Source organism: Sinocyclocheilus anshuiensis, unplaced genomic scaffold (assembly GCF_001515605.1).
Source record: "Sinocyclocheilus anshuiensis isolate Anshui unplaced genomic scaffold, SAMN03320099.WGS_v1.1 scaffold436, whole genome shotgun sequence".
Lineage (NCBI taxonomy): Eukaryota > Metazoa > Chordata > Actinopteri > Cypriniformes > Cyprinidae > Sinocyclocheilus > Sinocyclocheilus anshuiensis.
Window position 1 is genome coordinate 581,756 of NW_015560618.1, and position 12,489 is coordinate 594,244.

Consider the following 12,489-nt stretch of genomic DNA (forward strand, 5'->3'; position numbering starts at 1 on the left):
ATGCTCACCGCTGTTTGGCAGTTTGCAGTGGGTTGATACTTAATAGTCTTTCCTGCTCTCTCTCAGGACTAATTTTGTACACGAATCCCTGGTCAGATAACTCCCCAGGACTTGTCACTATTAGTTAGATCAGACGTGCCCAGGGAAAATGTATCACGGCTCAACATGCCACTTTAAAATCATGGCTCAATGGTTAGATCGAGCTTATATGTTCACTTTGTTGCATACAAATTGCTTTCTCAATATGCAAAGTATTTGCTTTAGTCAGTTGATGTGATTCTAATCTAATCTAAGAATACAATTTACCAAGATTTATGATATCCCTCATGTACATCTGGCAAACAGTTTTCATTAGGCTGTAAAAATAGCAGCAGGGCATATAAATAATTAACAGACACAAGCACAATAAATTAATTCAATAAATAAATGAAATAATTAATAGTTAAACATGCTAAATTCATTTTCTTATAATGCATCTGCAGGAAAATGTTAAACCTGATATGCTGGTCTAAGCAAGTTAAAGCTGTTTTTTCCACCATGGACTCCCATGGAAACAAACACAGCAATTATTGTTGAAACATTTCATAGGCTATAACCTATCACAAAAATAGTACTGGATTTTCGGCTTCATAGTTTCCAAATGTCCTGTTTCATAATAACAGGCTTTATTTGCTTAGGGCACTCACTTGAGTGAGGGTGTATTTTCCAAATCCCGATTTCCACAAAGAGTCCTTACATAATAAAGTTCACCTCTCATAGACGTCAGTGAACAGAAAGGGGCGTGGCAAAAGCGACTCAAAGTTTAAAAACAGGCGAACTATCTAAATGTATCCACATCTTCGAATTAGAGGTACTGCATTCGTTCGTAAATATTTTATTGTTTATTAGTTTCATTATTTCGCTTTGAACACTGTGTTTAACTGTAGAGGTAGAGGTAACATAAAGTCTCGCGATAAACACATAAAATCGCGAGGCATTGTTGCTCCGCTCAGTGCTGCAAATTGGAAGTTGAACTTGCTTGCAGGTCTTGTTTCTCACGGTATCCTTTATTGTTTATTATGAGTCACTAACTGCATCACGTTGTGTGATTTAAAAATAACAGCTAGTAACATTGCATGCTTATCGCCTGTTGTGGCGAACTTTTTAAACGATTGTTATTGAGGAAGTCTCGCAGTCTGTAACGTTAGTTCTGTGTCTAATTTCAGAATCTCAATCATATATGCTTGTTGTTTGATGTGAATACGGTTGCGCGGATATACTGTATATACTGAACTGTTAATAATCTCGACGGCACGAGCATGCATCTTAATGCATGCATTTGTTTGCATGCATTGCAAGTGAATTTACTTATGCATTCCGTATTTGGAACTCAGTCTGTATTCTTCAATCAGCGCAAAGTCCGAACCACCAAGGCGTGGTGGGGGACAGCCAAGATGAGTCATTTGTACAGCAGCCTACAGTTTTACAGCAGCCAAGCATGCACTTCGTCTTCTTCAAGCATGCAATTATTTCTTTCTTAGTAAAAATGGAGCGATAAGTTAAAAAAGACATTTAAGTCATTTGTATTCTTTCAACTATGTGTGCATGGATTGTAATAATAGCACAGACTGCACACATCTGTGTTGCCAGTGCAACATAAACAGTGCTTAGCAACCCTATTTATTTTAATAACTGTAACTATTTGTTGGACAGGATCGCAGAACCATGCCTGAACAGAGCGGTAAGGTCCAGACGGTGCTGGGTCTGATAGAGCCCAATCAGCTGGGCCGCACCATGACCCACGAACACCTTACAATGACGTTTGAGTGCAGCCATGTTTCCCCAGCACCTGGAGACGAGGGCCTTGCCGCAGCTCCCATTGAGATGAAGCACCTTCACTGGTTGCAGCAGAATCCGTACAGCCACCATGAGAACCTGCTGTTGAATCAAGAGATCGAGGCGGTGAAGGAAGAGCTGTTGTGTTACCGTAAAGCAGGAGGAGGATCCATAGTGGAGAACACCACCACGGGCATCAACCGAAATCTGCCTGTTTTGCGGCAGCTGGCCAAAGAGACGGGTGTGCATATCATAGCTGGAGCGGGGTACTATGTGGACGTGACCCACTCTGATGAGACAAGAAAAATGACCGTTGAGAAGGTTTGTGTGTGTGCTGTAACTACACTGTCAGTCAAAAGTTTTGATTTTTTTTTTTTTTTTTTTAAAGAAGTCTATTATACTTACCAGGGCTACATACAGTATATTTGATGAAAAATACAGTAAAACAGTAATATTGTGAAATTTAATTTAAAAAGAACTGTTTTCTGTTTTAAAATGTAATTTATTCCTGTGATGGCAATTTATTTGAAATAGAAATCATTTGAAGCATCATAAATATTTTTACTGTCACTTTTGATCAGTTTAATGCATTATTGTTGAATAAAATAACAAATTTCTTTTTGGTTTATCTTATCCCTAACTTTGGAATGCTAGTTTTTCTTTGTTTCTACAGACATATTAAATAGCTAAAACTGCTGCTTATTAATAATTAGTAAGGTAGTTGTTAGGTTTAGGTATGGGGTCAGATTAAGGGATCTAAAATATGGTCATGCAGAATAAGGCATTAAAATGTAGTTTATAAATACTAATAAACAGCCAATATGCTCGTAATATGCATGCCAATAAGCAACTAGTTAATAGCGAGAATAGGTCCTTAAAATAAAGTGTTACCAAAAATTCTATTTCAAATAAATGCTGTTATTTTGAACTTGCTATTCATCAGTGAATCCTGAAAAATAAAATGTATCACGGTTTCCACAAAAATATTGGGCAGCACAACTGTTTTCAACATTGATAATAATAAGAAATGTTTTTGAGCACCATATCAGCATATTAGAATGATTTCTGAAGGATCATATGACACGGAAGACTGGAGTAATGATGCTGAAAATTCAGCTTTGCCATCACATGAATAAATTACATTTTAAAATATATTAAAGAGGTCATATGATGCTTTTTTAAAGATCATTATTTGGTGTATTTGGTGTAACAGAATATGTTGACATGCTTTAATGTTCAAAAAACACATTATTTTTCAAATACTGTACATTATTGTAGGTCCTCTATGCCCCGCCTCTCTCAAACGCTTCGTTTTCTACAAAGTCCCTCCTTCCGACAAGCGCAGTCTGCTCTGATTGGCCAGCTGACCCAGTGCATTGTGTTCAACACTAACTGCGGTTCCTGAAACCACACCTTCTTTCTTTGCTTGCACATTTGGGTGGCATTATGGCGTGTTAGAACGAGCCGTTTTAGGGGGGTGTGGCAGAGTCTTAACTTTGATGAAGAATATCTCTTTGGTTTTGAGACTTTAGTCTTTGCAACTTCAGGGATCTTATCTATGCACAATCAGCTTGTAACACTCCAAAGAGAAAGGAAAACTTGAAATCGCATCATATGACCCCTTTAAAATATAAACAGTAATTGTACATTCTAATAATATTGTTGTTTTTTTCTGTAGTTTTTAAGAAATAAATGCAGCCTTTGTGAACTTCAAAGAACTACCTTCAAAATCTTTTTAAAGAAACCACAAATCTTAATTATTATGAACTTTTGACCAGTAGTATACATTGTAAAATTGTTGATGAAACAGATGGAAATGATTTGTTCGCATTTCTCAAATGTCTCATCTTTTTGTCCTCAAGCTAACTGATATCATTGTCAATGAAGTGCTCCATGGCGCAGACGGTACAGATATCCGCTGTGGTGTGATTGGAGAGATCGGTACAAGCTGGCCAATCACAGAGAGTGAGAAGAAGGTCCTGCGAGCCACTGCTCACGCTCAGACTCAGCTGGGCTGCCCAGTTATCATCCACCCCGGACGAAACAAAGCCGCTCCTGGGGAGGCCATCCGCATTCTGCAAGAAGCAGGTGGAGATATCTCCAAAACAGTCATGTCTCATCTTGACAGGTAAGTAAGGAGACATGGGAAAACACCTGCATAATGCATTCGAACACATTTTGTTCATCACAAATTTGATGTATTCTGAATCCTAAAGACAATCGCCAGAAGTAAAAAGCTAAATGTAGGCTATAAACGAACTACACTACGGTCATGTGACTTCAACATCACAAACGCTAAGCCTCCAACAACTCTTTCAGTCTTTATTCAAAAACCATTGTATCTGAAAGTGCACTCATCACTCTAATGTGTGTCTCCCTTATAGGAGCATATATGATCCGCGAGAATTGCTGGAGTTTGCAAAGATGGGGAGCTACCTTGAATATGACCTCTTTGGCACAGAGGTGGTGAATTACCAGTTTAACCTTGATGTTGACATGCTCAGCGACAGCCAGAGAGTTCAGACGTAAGTATCTGCGTCCAGCAAGAACGGCAGCCAATACATTACAGTAAATGGTTCATAAACATCTGCCTCTGTTTCTGGAAATCAGTAAATGATTATATGTTATAAACATGCCAATTTGATTAATGCAGATATTTAATGAGACTATTCATTTTATGTAAAGCCAACAGATCATTGAGAGTAATTTTGTCTTGTTGCACTAGCTTGGCTTTCCTGATCAGAGAAGGTTATGAAGACAGAATCCTCATTGCCCATGATATCCACACCAAGCACCGACTGACCAAGTATGGCGGTCATGGCTTCTCCCACATCCTGAAGAATATTGTTCCCAAAATGCTGTCTCGAGGTATCACTCAGAACCAGGTGGACAAAATACTGATAGAGAATCCTAAACAATGGCTGACATTTAAATAAACCAACCGCCTTAAAAATCAATTTCCTTCCTCAAGTTAACATACCAAAAATTGATTTCTAATTTTTATTGTTAGGAACTTTGTTGTACTGTTGATTTTGATGCTAAAATCCTTACTTTGGTGAGCGTTAATTCATGTGCACTGTTAAAAATAAAGGTTTCAAGAGAGGGTTTTATAGAAACACAATAGAAGAGCCATTCTGGGTTCCCCAAAGAACCTTTCAATGAACAGTTTTTAAAAGAAACATTTTTTTTAGTGTGAAGAATATTTTAATAATCGTGCAGTGGAATGGTTTCTTCGTGGAACGATTGATGCCAAGAAAAAACCTTTATGTAAGATGGCAAAGTTGAGACCCATAGCTCACATGTTAAGTTTAACACTAACTAGAATATTCATATCAAATATTCACCAGTCTTCAATGATCAAAGTTCTCTCACCACAAAAAAGTGGGTAAAATAAAAGCATGGCTCTGAGTTGTGGAAAATAGGTGCTTTTTACTTAAGTTGACAAAGAAAATATGATTAATTAGACTAATAATGCAGCTCAGGGGATCACAACTAAGCAATAGATAATGGAAACAAGTGGAACAGTACTAGTGTATTACAAGGTCTGATGAAATATCCTGACTACATTACTTACTAATTAGCTCGTGCAAAATATCTATTAATCAATCACACATTCTAATAGTTTGCAAAATTTTCTTTCTGATATTGTGTAGCTGCAAACATCTCAACCAGTTAATAATGTTGAACATACTTGACAACGACTGACTATTAGAACTAAGGTGATTGAATGTGACCGTATGCCTAAAGTAAGACTGCTTGCTGTACACGTTTGTTCTTTGGCAAGCCTGATGTTTCACAGCGCATCTGATCATTTGAAGGCATGCGTTCTGGCAGGTCATTGTGTAGGACAGAGAGATGAGTTTCTCTGGAGCAGGTGGCTGCTCACACTAGTAAAATAATGACACTGTCAGGTGCTCTGTTCCCGTGTAACAGCAAGGTAATATTACAAAACATGCCGAGTCATCCGTAAGTTACTTTTAAGAAGATGGCATGGTAATTAATCTTGCCCATTTCCTTTCATTTTTACTTTTTTTTTTTTTTTGCTCCAGCATGAAAAACTGATTTGCTTTTTGAATGTATAGATATAGATATAGGACTACCATTTTACAGTTGTATATTTCGTTTAGTGCTTTTAAAGGAATAGCAAAATATTATAAACGATGACAATACTTGAAGTAATCAAGTCAAGGATATTTCATAGTTGCATTTGTTGACTATGTAGAGCTTTTAGTTTTATAGCAAATTTATACACGCATGCAAATCATACAATATATTTTATTCACACTTTTTTGAAGACACTGCACATACCAGACAGTGATAATATTTTTAAATGACAACATTTATATAAAACGGAACAGAACTGTGGCTTGAATGTGACAATTTGTGTATGAAGAATGAGAAATTATTGAAGAAATGTAATCTGAACTATATTTCCGGGCTAATGGCATGTGCTCTGTAACAGCCTCTTCTGATCAAAGGTAGGCACATATGGAATGGAATTATGTCAAATGATTTTCTGCTTTCACGGCCAGTTAATCTCAATAAATATACTGCAATCATCAGTGTTATGCTGTAAGATTTTTTTTTCGAAATCAGTGATTTTTCTAAAAACTAATTTGTGTGTAGAGGATGTGTTCTCATGCTTCGATATGTATGATCATTCAGTAATTCCTCTGGACGTTCAGTTGTTTTGTCCTTCGCGCTGACATGGATGAGTTGTCACAAGCTTGAGGGTTAAACTTTTTTGTGACCTCTGATGACGTTGTGATGTCAAAATGAGGTACATCTGAAAGTGCAGTCCATGCCACGGCTGTTAATCGGCGTAGACCATGAAGCCTGAAAATGTGCTGTATTTGTTGTTGTTTCCCCCGTGCGCTTTGCCTCCATCTAGTTTAATGTAGATCTCATCTCCAGGCTCCAGGTGTAAAATCACACTGTTGCTGGCGTAGTCATAGTTCTGATCTGCATCCTGCGCTATTGCACTTGCACGCAACTACAAGAAAAAGATTAGAACTTGTGTTAGATACAATTAATACTATATTAATCCCATTAAATAATTGCACATTAAGTTATGACTCCATATTAATTACAACACCTTAAAATTGTCCCTATGGAAGTTAGCATTATTTTCTGAAGACAAGGCAACATTTTGTTGTTGTTTTTTTTCCATTAACGTGGGCATTTTTTAAAATAAAATATTTCTGATTTCTGAAGTGCTATTGTCCTAAAGAGGACATGCTGGTTTTTTGCAATATCAGAATATTATATATGATACAGAACTTGTATAATAACAAAACATAATGTAATTATGATAATTATAATAATAGTTAAATATTGAATAAATATAAATGATAATATTCTAATTTTATGAAAATGTGTAATATTCCTATATTCAATCAGTCTAGTTGGTGCGTATAACTAGACTGGCATAATAAAAACATTAGACATAGACATACTAAAACACATTAACTTTTTAAAAATATTTTTCATTATATACAAGTATTGATTATTAGAAAATATTTAAAGAAATGTTTTATTTAAAAAAAATAATTTCTTCATTTAGAAGTAGCCTATTTAAAAATATAAGAAAAAAAAAGATTTCTTATGCATCAGTTGATGCATAGATTGATTTGTTGATTGATGAATATATAAATTGTGACAGCTGGATTTATGAGCTACCTGGTTATTCTTGCACAGATCAGCCCACATGCTAGTCCCGTCACCACCTCTCATTAATACGTGATACACGAAAAAGTAGATCCCCGGGATGGAGCAGGTGAATTTACCGCTCGAGGGGTCATAGTGATTGCCCAAGTTAGTGACCACATCGTCAAACTTCAGCACCTCGTAACCCTCGTGTTGCTTCTTGAGTCCCGCGTAGAAGGCGATTTTGGGCACGGTGCTGTACGTCGCCGCGCTTATGACACCGGTGACCCCGGGCGAACCGGGTAATCCTGGTGGCCCCGGTTCTCCTATGACCCCGGGGGGACCCGGAGGTCCGGGTGGACCCGGCTGACCCCTCTGACCGATCCGTCCCGAGCGCCCTGCCTCTCCTTTCGGACCGCGAATGAAAGTTGGTGGGGACTGGACCAAGTGGTTATCTGTCGGTGCTGATGATGGAGACTTCGTTCCGTAGGGATCGCACACCATGCGGCACGCGCCGAGCATCTCGTAGCGCGGGTCGGATCCCGCCGCGCTGACCAGCACCGGGATGAGAATGACCAGCACCAGCACCATGACAACACCCAGCACGCCCGTGGCGATCACCCGCGCTCTGACGCCCAGTCTCGACAGCACCGGGCGCACCTCGCGCTGCGATTTATGCGCAATCTTGCTCGGCGCAGAAGAGACGCCAAAAACAAAAATGAACTTTCCTGCAGCTCCAGGGAAAGTCAATTAACTTTGCAATGAAGACGTTATATCATTCCCTGAACTGATGTAAACGTCACCTGAACGAAGTTCTTGTTTGTTTATAATGAAAACGAAGTTAAAGACTGGGAACACAAACAGAAGTGTGTGAGAGATGCATTACAGCCCGGCTTTCTCACCTGAGGGTGGGTGGTGAGTGGGTACGTCGTGAGAAAGACAAAGAGAGAGAGTGCGTGCGCACGTGAGCTGTATCTTTAGAAAGATGCAAAGACACAGAATGATCCAAAGTGGCCCAATATCAAGAGATTAAGTGAACTGTGTACTCATGGTAATGGTATTTTTATTAATAGTTTTCTTTACAACAATAGTTTGTATGTGTGTGTGTTTGTACAGTGTGGAACCAGCATTTTTTTCTGATGATGAGCAGTAGCTTTTTTCAACATTGAAAATAAGAAATGTTTCTTTAGGACCAAAAAAACCTATTATTATGATCTCTGAAGGATCTTGTGACACTGAAGTAATGGCTGCTGAAATTTCAGTTTTTCCATCACATGAATAAATTACATATTAAAATATATTCAAATAGAAAACAGATATTTTAAATTGTAGTAATAATTCACAATATTAGTGTTTTTAATGTATTTTAGATCAAATAAATGCAGCAACGATGAAGTGCATATACATCCCCAGCATCACCATCAATATAACGCCAGGTTAACGGTGGATGATGTTGGACAGACATTGCATTTTGGTTGAGAATGAAAGTCAGGTTCACGTCAGTATTTGACGCCAATTTGACATTGACTTAACGTTGGATTTTGATTACACAACCTAAAAACAACAAATATCAACATCAGCTGACGTCAGAATCGGACATCAAATTAACTTTGACATTGACGTTGAATTGATTGCCCAAGAAAGCAACACACAACAAGAGCCAAAACTGTCACTGGTGTAAATTGTTATTCTGCTCATCCTACAGTAATAGAGTCTCCTAAAGTCTCTCTTTACCCATAAATCAGCTAGAGAAATATAATCAATTGCACCAATTCAGAGTGATAAAGCACCTCAAAAATTTCCACACATTGTCATCTTACATCAATGACTCAAAATTAAGTTCTCCGCACCTCATCAAACTGAAGGACATCAGTGAGATTTGCATATTCAGTCACTAAATTAAAGGGACTGTTCACCCAAAAAAGTAAATTCTGTCATCGTTTACTCTCTACATGTTCCAAACCTGTATGACTTTCTTCTATTGAATGCAAAAGAAGATATTATGAAGAATGTTGGTATCCAAACAGTTTAATAGTAGCCATTGACTTTTCCCCCCTTATTATTAAAGTCAATGACTATCTTCATCTGTAAGGTTACCAACATTCTTCAGAATATCTTCTTTTTCTCAACAGAAAACAGACATTCATACAGGTTTAGAACAAATTGATGACAGAATAAACTGTGTCTAAAGAACTAGTCTGATCAACTAGCAGTTAGTCAAGAGGTAATCACTCTTACTTTTTGGATTCAAATTAGACCAGACTATATTTTATGTAACTCGCTTAAAAGGTTAAAACCAATTAAAAAAATTATTATCTTGTAAGACTAATCTAAGCAGTTTATGCAACCAACCACAGGTATTTGTTAATGAGAGATAGGTCTGCTGCTTAATGAAGATTGTTATACTGCATAAAAAAACACCCCTCCATGAGGAAGCGCTAACCTGTGAAATTTCAAAGGGTGAATTAAAACAGCATGATCTTCATTCTATCACCTTAACTTTTACAAGAGCATTTATGTTATAAAGAGCATAGGTGGGGACCACGATATTCACCAAATGTGTTCTCACACGTGCCATATCTCATATAAAGAAGCATCATGCATTTGCATAAGAAGCTCACTGCTTCAATCACACCTCCTGCACTGTATGTACACAGACAGACACAGATGCACCAGTGCACACACCCTCTCTGAGTCAATGAGCACTTGTGTCCTGCCTTGTCCTCTCCAGCTGGCTCTCTCAGTGGCTTACTCAGCGTGATTGGACCGTTACTGATAATTATGAGTCACATGCCATCTTCATGTGCACAGCAGTGCTCCAACAGACAAAAAACATGAAACAACTTTTTTCCCCCATAATGTTTCACATTACTATTGTGAAATATATCTAAATGCATAGGACAAAGCAAAGCAGCTGTTCAATAAACAATGCTCTAACATCTTTGCATGAAAATTAACAAATGAAAATGAAAAGATTGCACAAGATTATGCAATTGTTTGGTCACTGAAAAGACAGAAACAGTGCAGAGCTCTCTTTATGTTTCTGACATTTGCACGGTTGAGCACTTCTGCTTCTTGAACCATAATCAAGCTTTTTTGAGCTATAATAATAATAGGCAAGACTAAGGTGGCTGTGGCAAGGAAAAAAATGCACAAGATGGTAGGTATTGGATAGTCTCACATAGCCAGACCTTTGACCGACGGCACAACGTCTGGTCTCTATAAACTGTAAACATTATTTAGCCAAGTTCTAAGTAAAGCAAAGATTACTGGAGTATGTTTCATGCTATTTCAGTCTCTCTATTTCAAAATTTGATGTTTAATTATTGAATTAAATGTGTGTTTAATAAGTGTTAATTGTCATTTCTTTGTAATTCTTTGTGAAATTGACTAGCAATTTCTAAATGGAAATACTCAAAAAAGTAGAACAATATGCATTAAAAACACAAGAAAATTAACTGATACTAGATTGCTCCTGATTTCAAGGAAGTAACAGACCAGTAAAATCCAGGTGATGGCATGAAGTCAAGAAAAATAATCTGTTCCTATTTAAAGTAAATGACATAGACTTGGAATATAGTGCAATATTCATTACATGGAAAGAACTTTTGAGTGCCATGAAAAAAGAAAAATCACACGGGTTTATGCCTGTAAATGGGGTGTATTACTCTGCAGATGCTTTTTTTCTCCATCATGTTTCCAAATGAACTCAAACAACGTGCTTCACAAGCCATGATCTCTGTCTCTTCTTGCTCTGTGACTAATTGTTTCTATTGTGGTCTTTGTTAAGTTTGTCACTCGGCAGGTCTGTGGCACCAGGCCTGAGCCAGAATGGAGAGAGCAGATGAACAGAAAGGAAGAGTAGGTGCGACCACACCATCACCCCCTCAAAGCATGGCCTCTTACTGCGCTGCCACTCACTCCTGCCGAGGGATGATTAACTATACTTATGTAACCAGCCCGTTCTTGACTTACTTTATAACATTCCCACACCCTATGCAAGCCTCATTACGGATTCTTCAAATTATAGTTTGTAACCACTGGACATGACGTTTACATGACAAAGATGTATTAAAAACGGAATTTTCCTTTGCATTTTTGAAAAGTTTCACGTACAGACAACAACATTGTCAAAACGATCCCCATTCACACAGATCTGCGAAAATTACTAAAATGCTGTAATATGAATGCCAGACCAGTAGTTGGCGATGTGATGTTGTAAAGAGACACTACGTGCCTGCGCTCAAGAATGAACAAGTAAGATGCATACACATGACAGCACCGTTTTCACTAATTTGCATTTAATCTTTCAAACAAAAATCAGCATTTTGACCACACGAATTAGCATTTTGTAGGTTCCCCTTCATGCTGCCAAAACTACTCTGATGCAAGGTTTGGACCAGAGATTGTCTTACTATTGGGAAATGAGAGGGTCTGTATTACTTACTATTGGAGAAAGCGTAACGGTCAACTTGGATCACATGTGCCTTAAAAACCAATCATATTACAGCCTTGACGTCATTGAATTTCAGTCAGAATTTTGCGTCACTCAATTGCCGTTTACGGATACCATAGGAATGAATGAGAAGTGCCGTAAGCTGAATCCCACCTGTCGCAAAAAATCTGTGACTTCTCTTATAAAATGGCATTTTTTCGATGTAAACTCTAAAAATAGTTCAATCCAAATGTACTGTTTAGTGTAAAACATGTTGAAGATTAGCAGATAGGCTGTTGATTCATTAAATGATAAGCTGTTTCTTCTAAAAAGCTGTTTATTCAGCATAGTGAAGCCTCTCCTCCATTGACATCCATTCAAAAGAAAGCGGCCTCTGGTCTCCTTTCCCACGTACTGCCAGACCAGAAGCTTTAGCATTAGCCATTACGCTTTTTCGGCTAAAGGTTGCAGGCTTGCCTTCTGGTGGCTTTGTTTGGACTCCACAAGACCTCTGAACGTGTCTTATGGTATCTGGTTCTGAGACATTAGCAGCAGATCCTTTTAAGTCCTGCAAGTTCTGAGGTTGGGGCCTC

The 12,489-nt window shown here is 37.9% G+C and overlaps 2 protein-coding genes across 5 annotated transcripts; one reads left to right on the plus strand and one right to left on the minus strand.

Annotated features, from left to right (window-relative positions):
• The first annotated feature begins 770 nt into the window (after nt 1-770).
• On the plus strand, nt 771-6,374 carry pter (phosphotriesterase related). 4 transcript variants are annotated; one of them, XM_016478158.1, is made up of 5 exons: nt 771-850; nt 1,693-2,136; nt 3,678-3,943; nt 4,200-4,340; nt 4,541-6,374. In XM_016478158.1, exons 2-5 carry the CDS (start codon nt 1,705-1,707, stop codon nt 4,749-4,751), a joined length of 1,050 nt encoding a protein of 349 aa, XP_016333644.1. In that variant the 5' UTR covers nt 771-850; nt 1,693-1,704; the 3' UTR covers nt 4,752-6,374. The 4 variants fall into 4 exon arrangements, with proteins under 4 accessions (XP_016333644.1, XP_016333641.1, XP_016333642.1 ...); XM_016478155.1 differs by lacking the exon at nt 771-850 and adding an exon at nt 932-1,024; XM_016478156.1 differs by lacking the exon at nt 771-850 and adding an exon at nt 959-1,039.
• A 54-nt stretch (nt 6,375-6,428) lies between these two features.
• Nucleotides 6,429-8,195, minus strand: LOC107681760 (complement C1q-like protein 3). Its single transcript, XM_016478080.1, has 2 exons — nt 7,495-8,195; nt 6,429-6,808 (listed from the first exon to the last, which is right to left on the minus strand). The coding sequence occupies exons 1-2, from the start codon at nt 8,050-8,052 to the stop codon at nt 6,629-6,631; spliced, it is 738 nt and encodes a 245-aa protein (XP_016333566.1). The 5' UTR covers nt 8,053-8,195; the 3' UTR covers nt 6,429-6,628.
• Nucleotides 8,196-12,489: the final 4,294 nt, after the last annotated feature.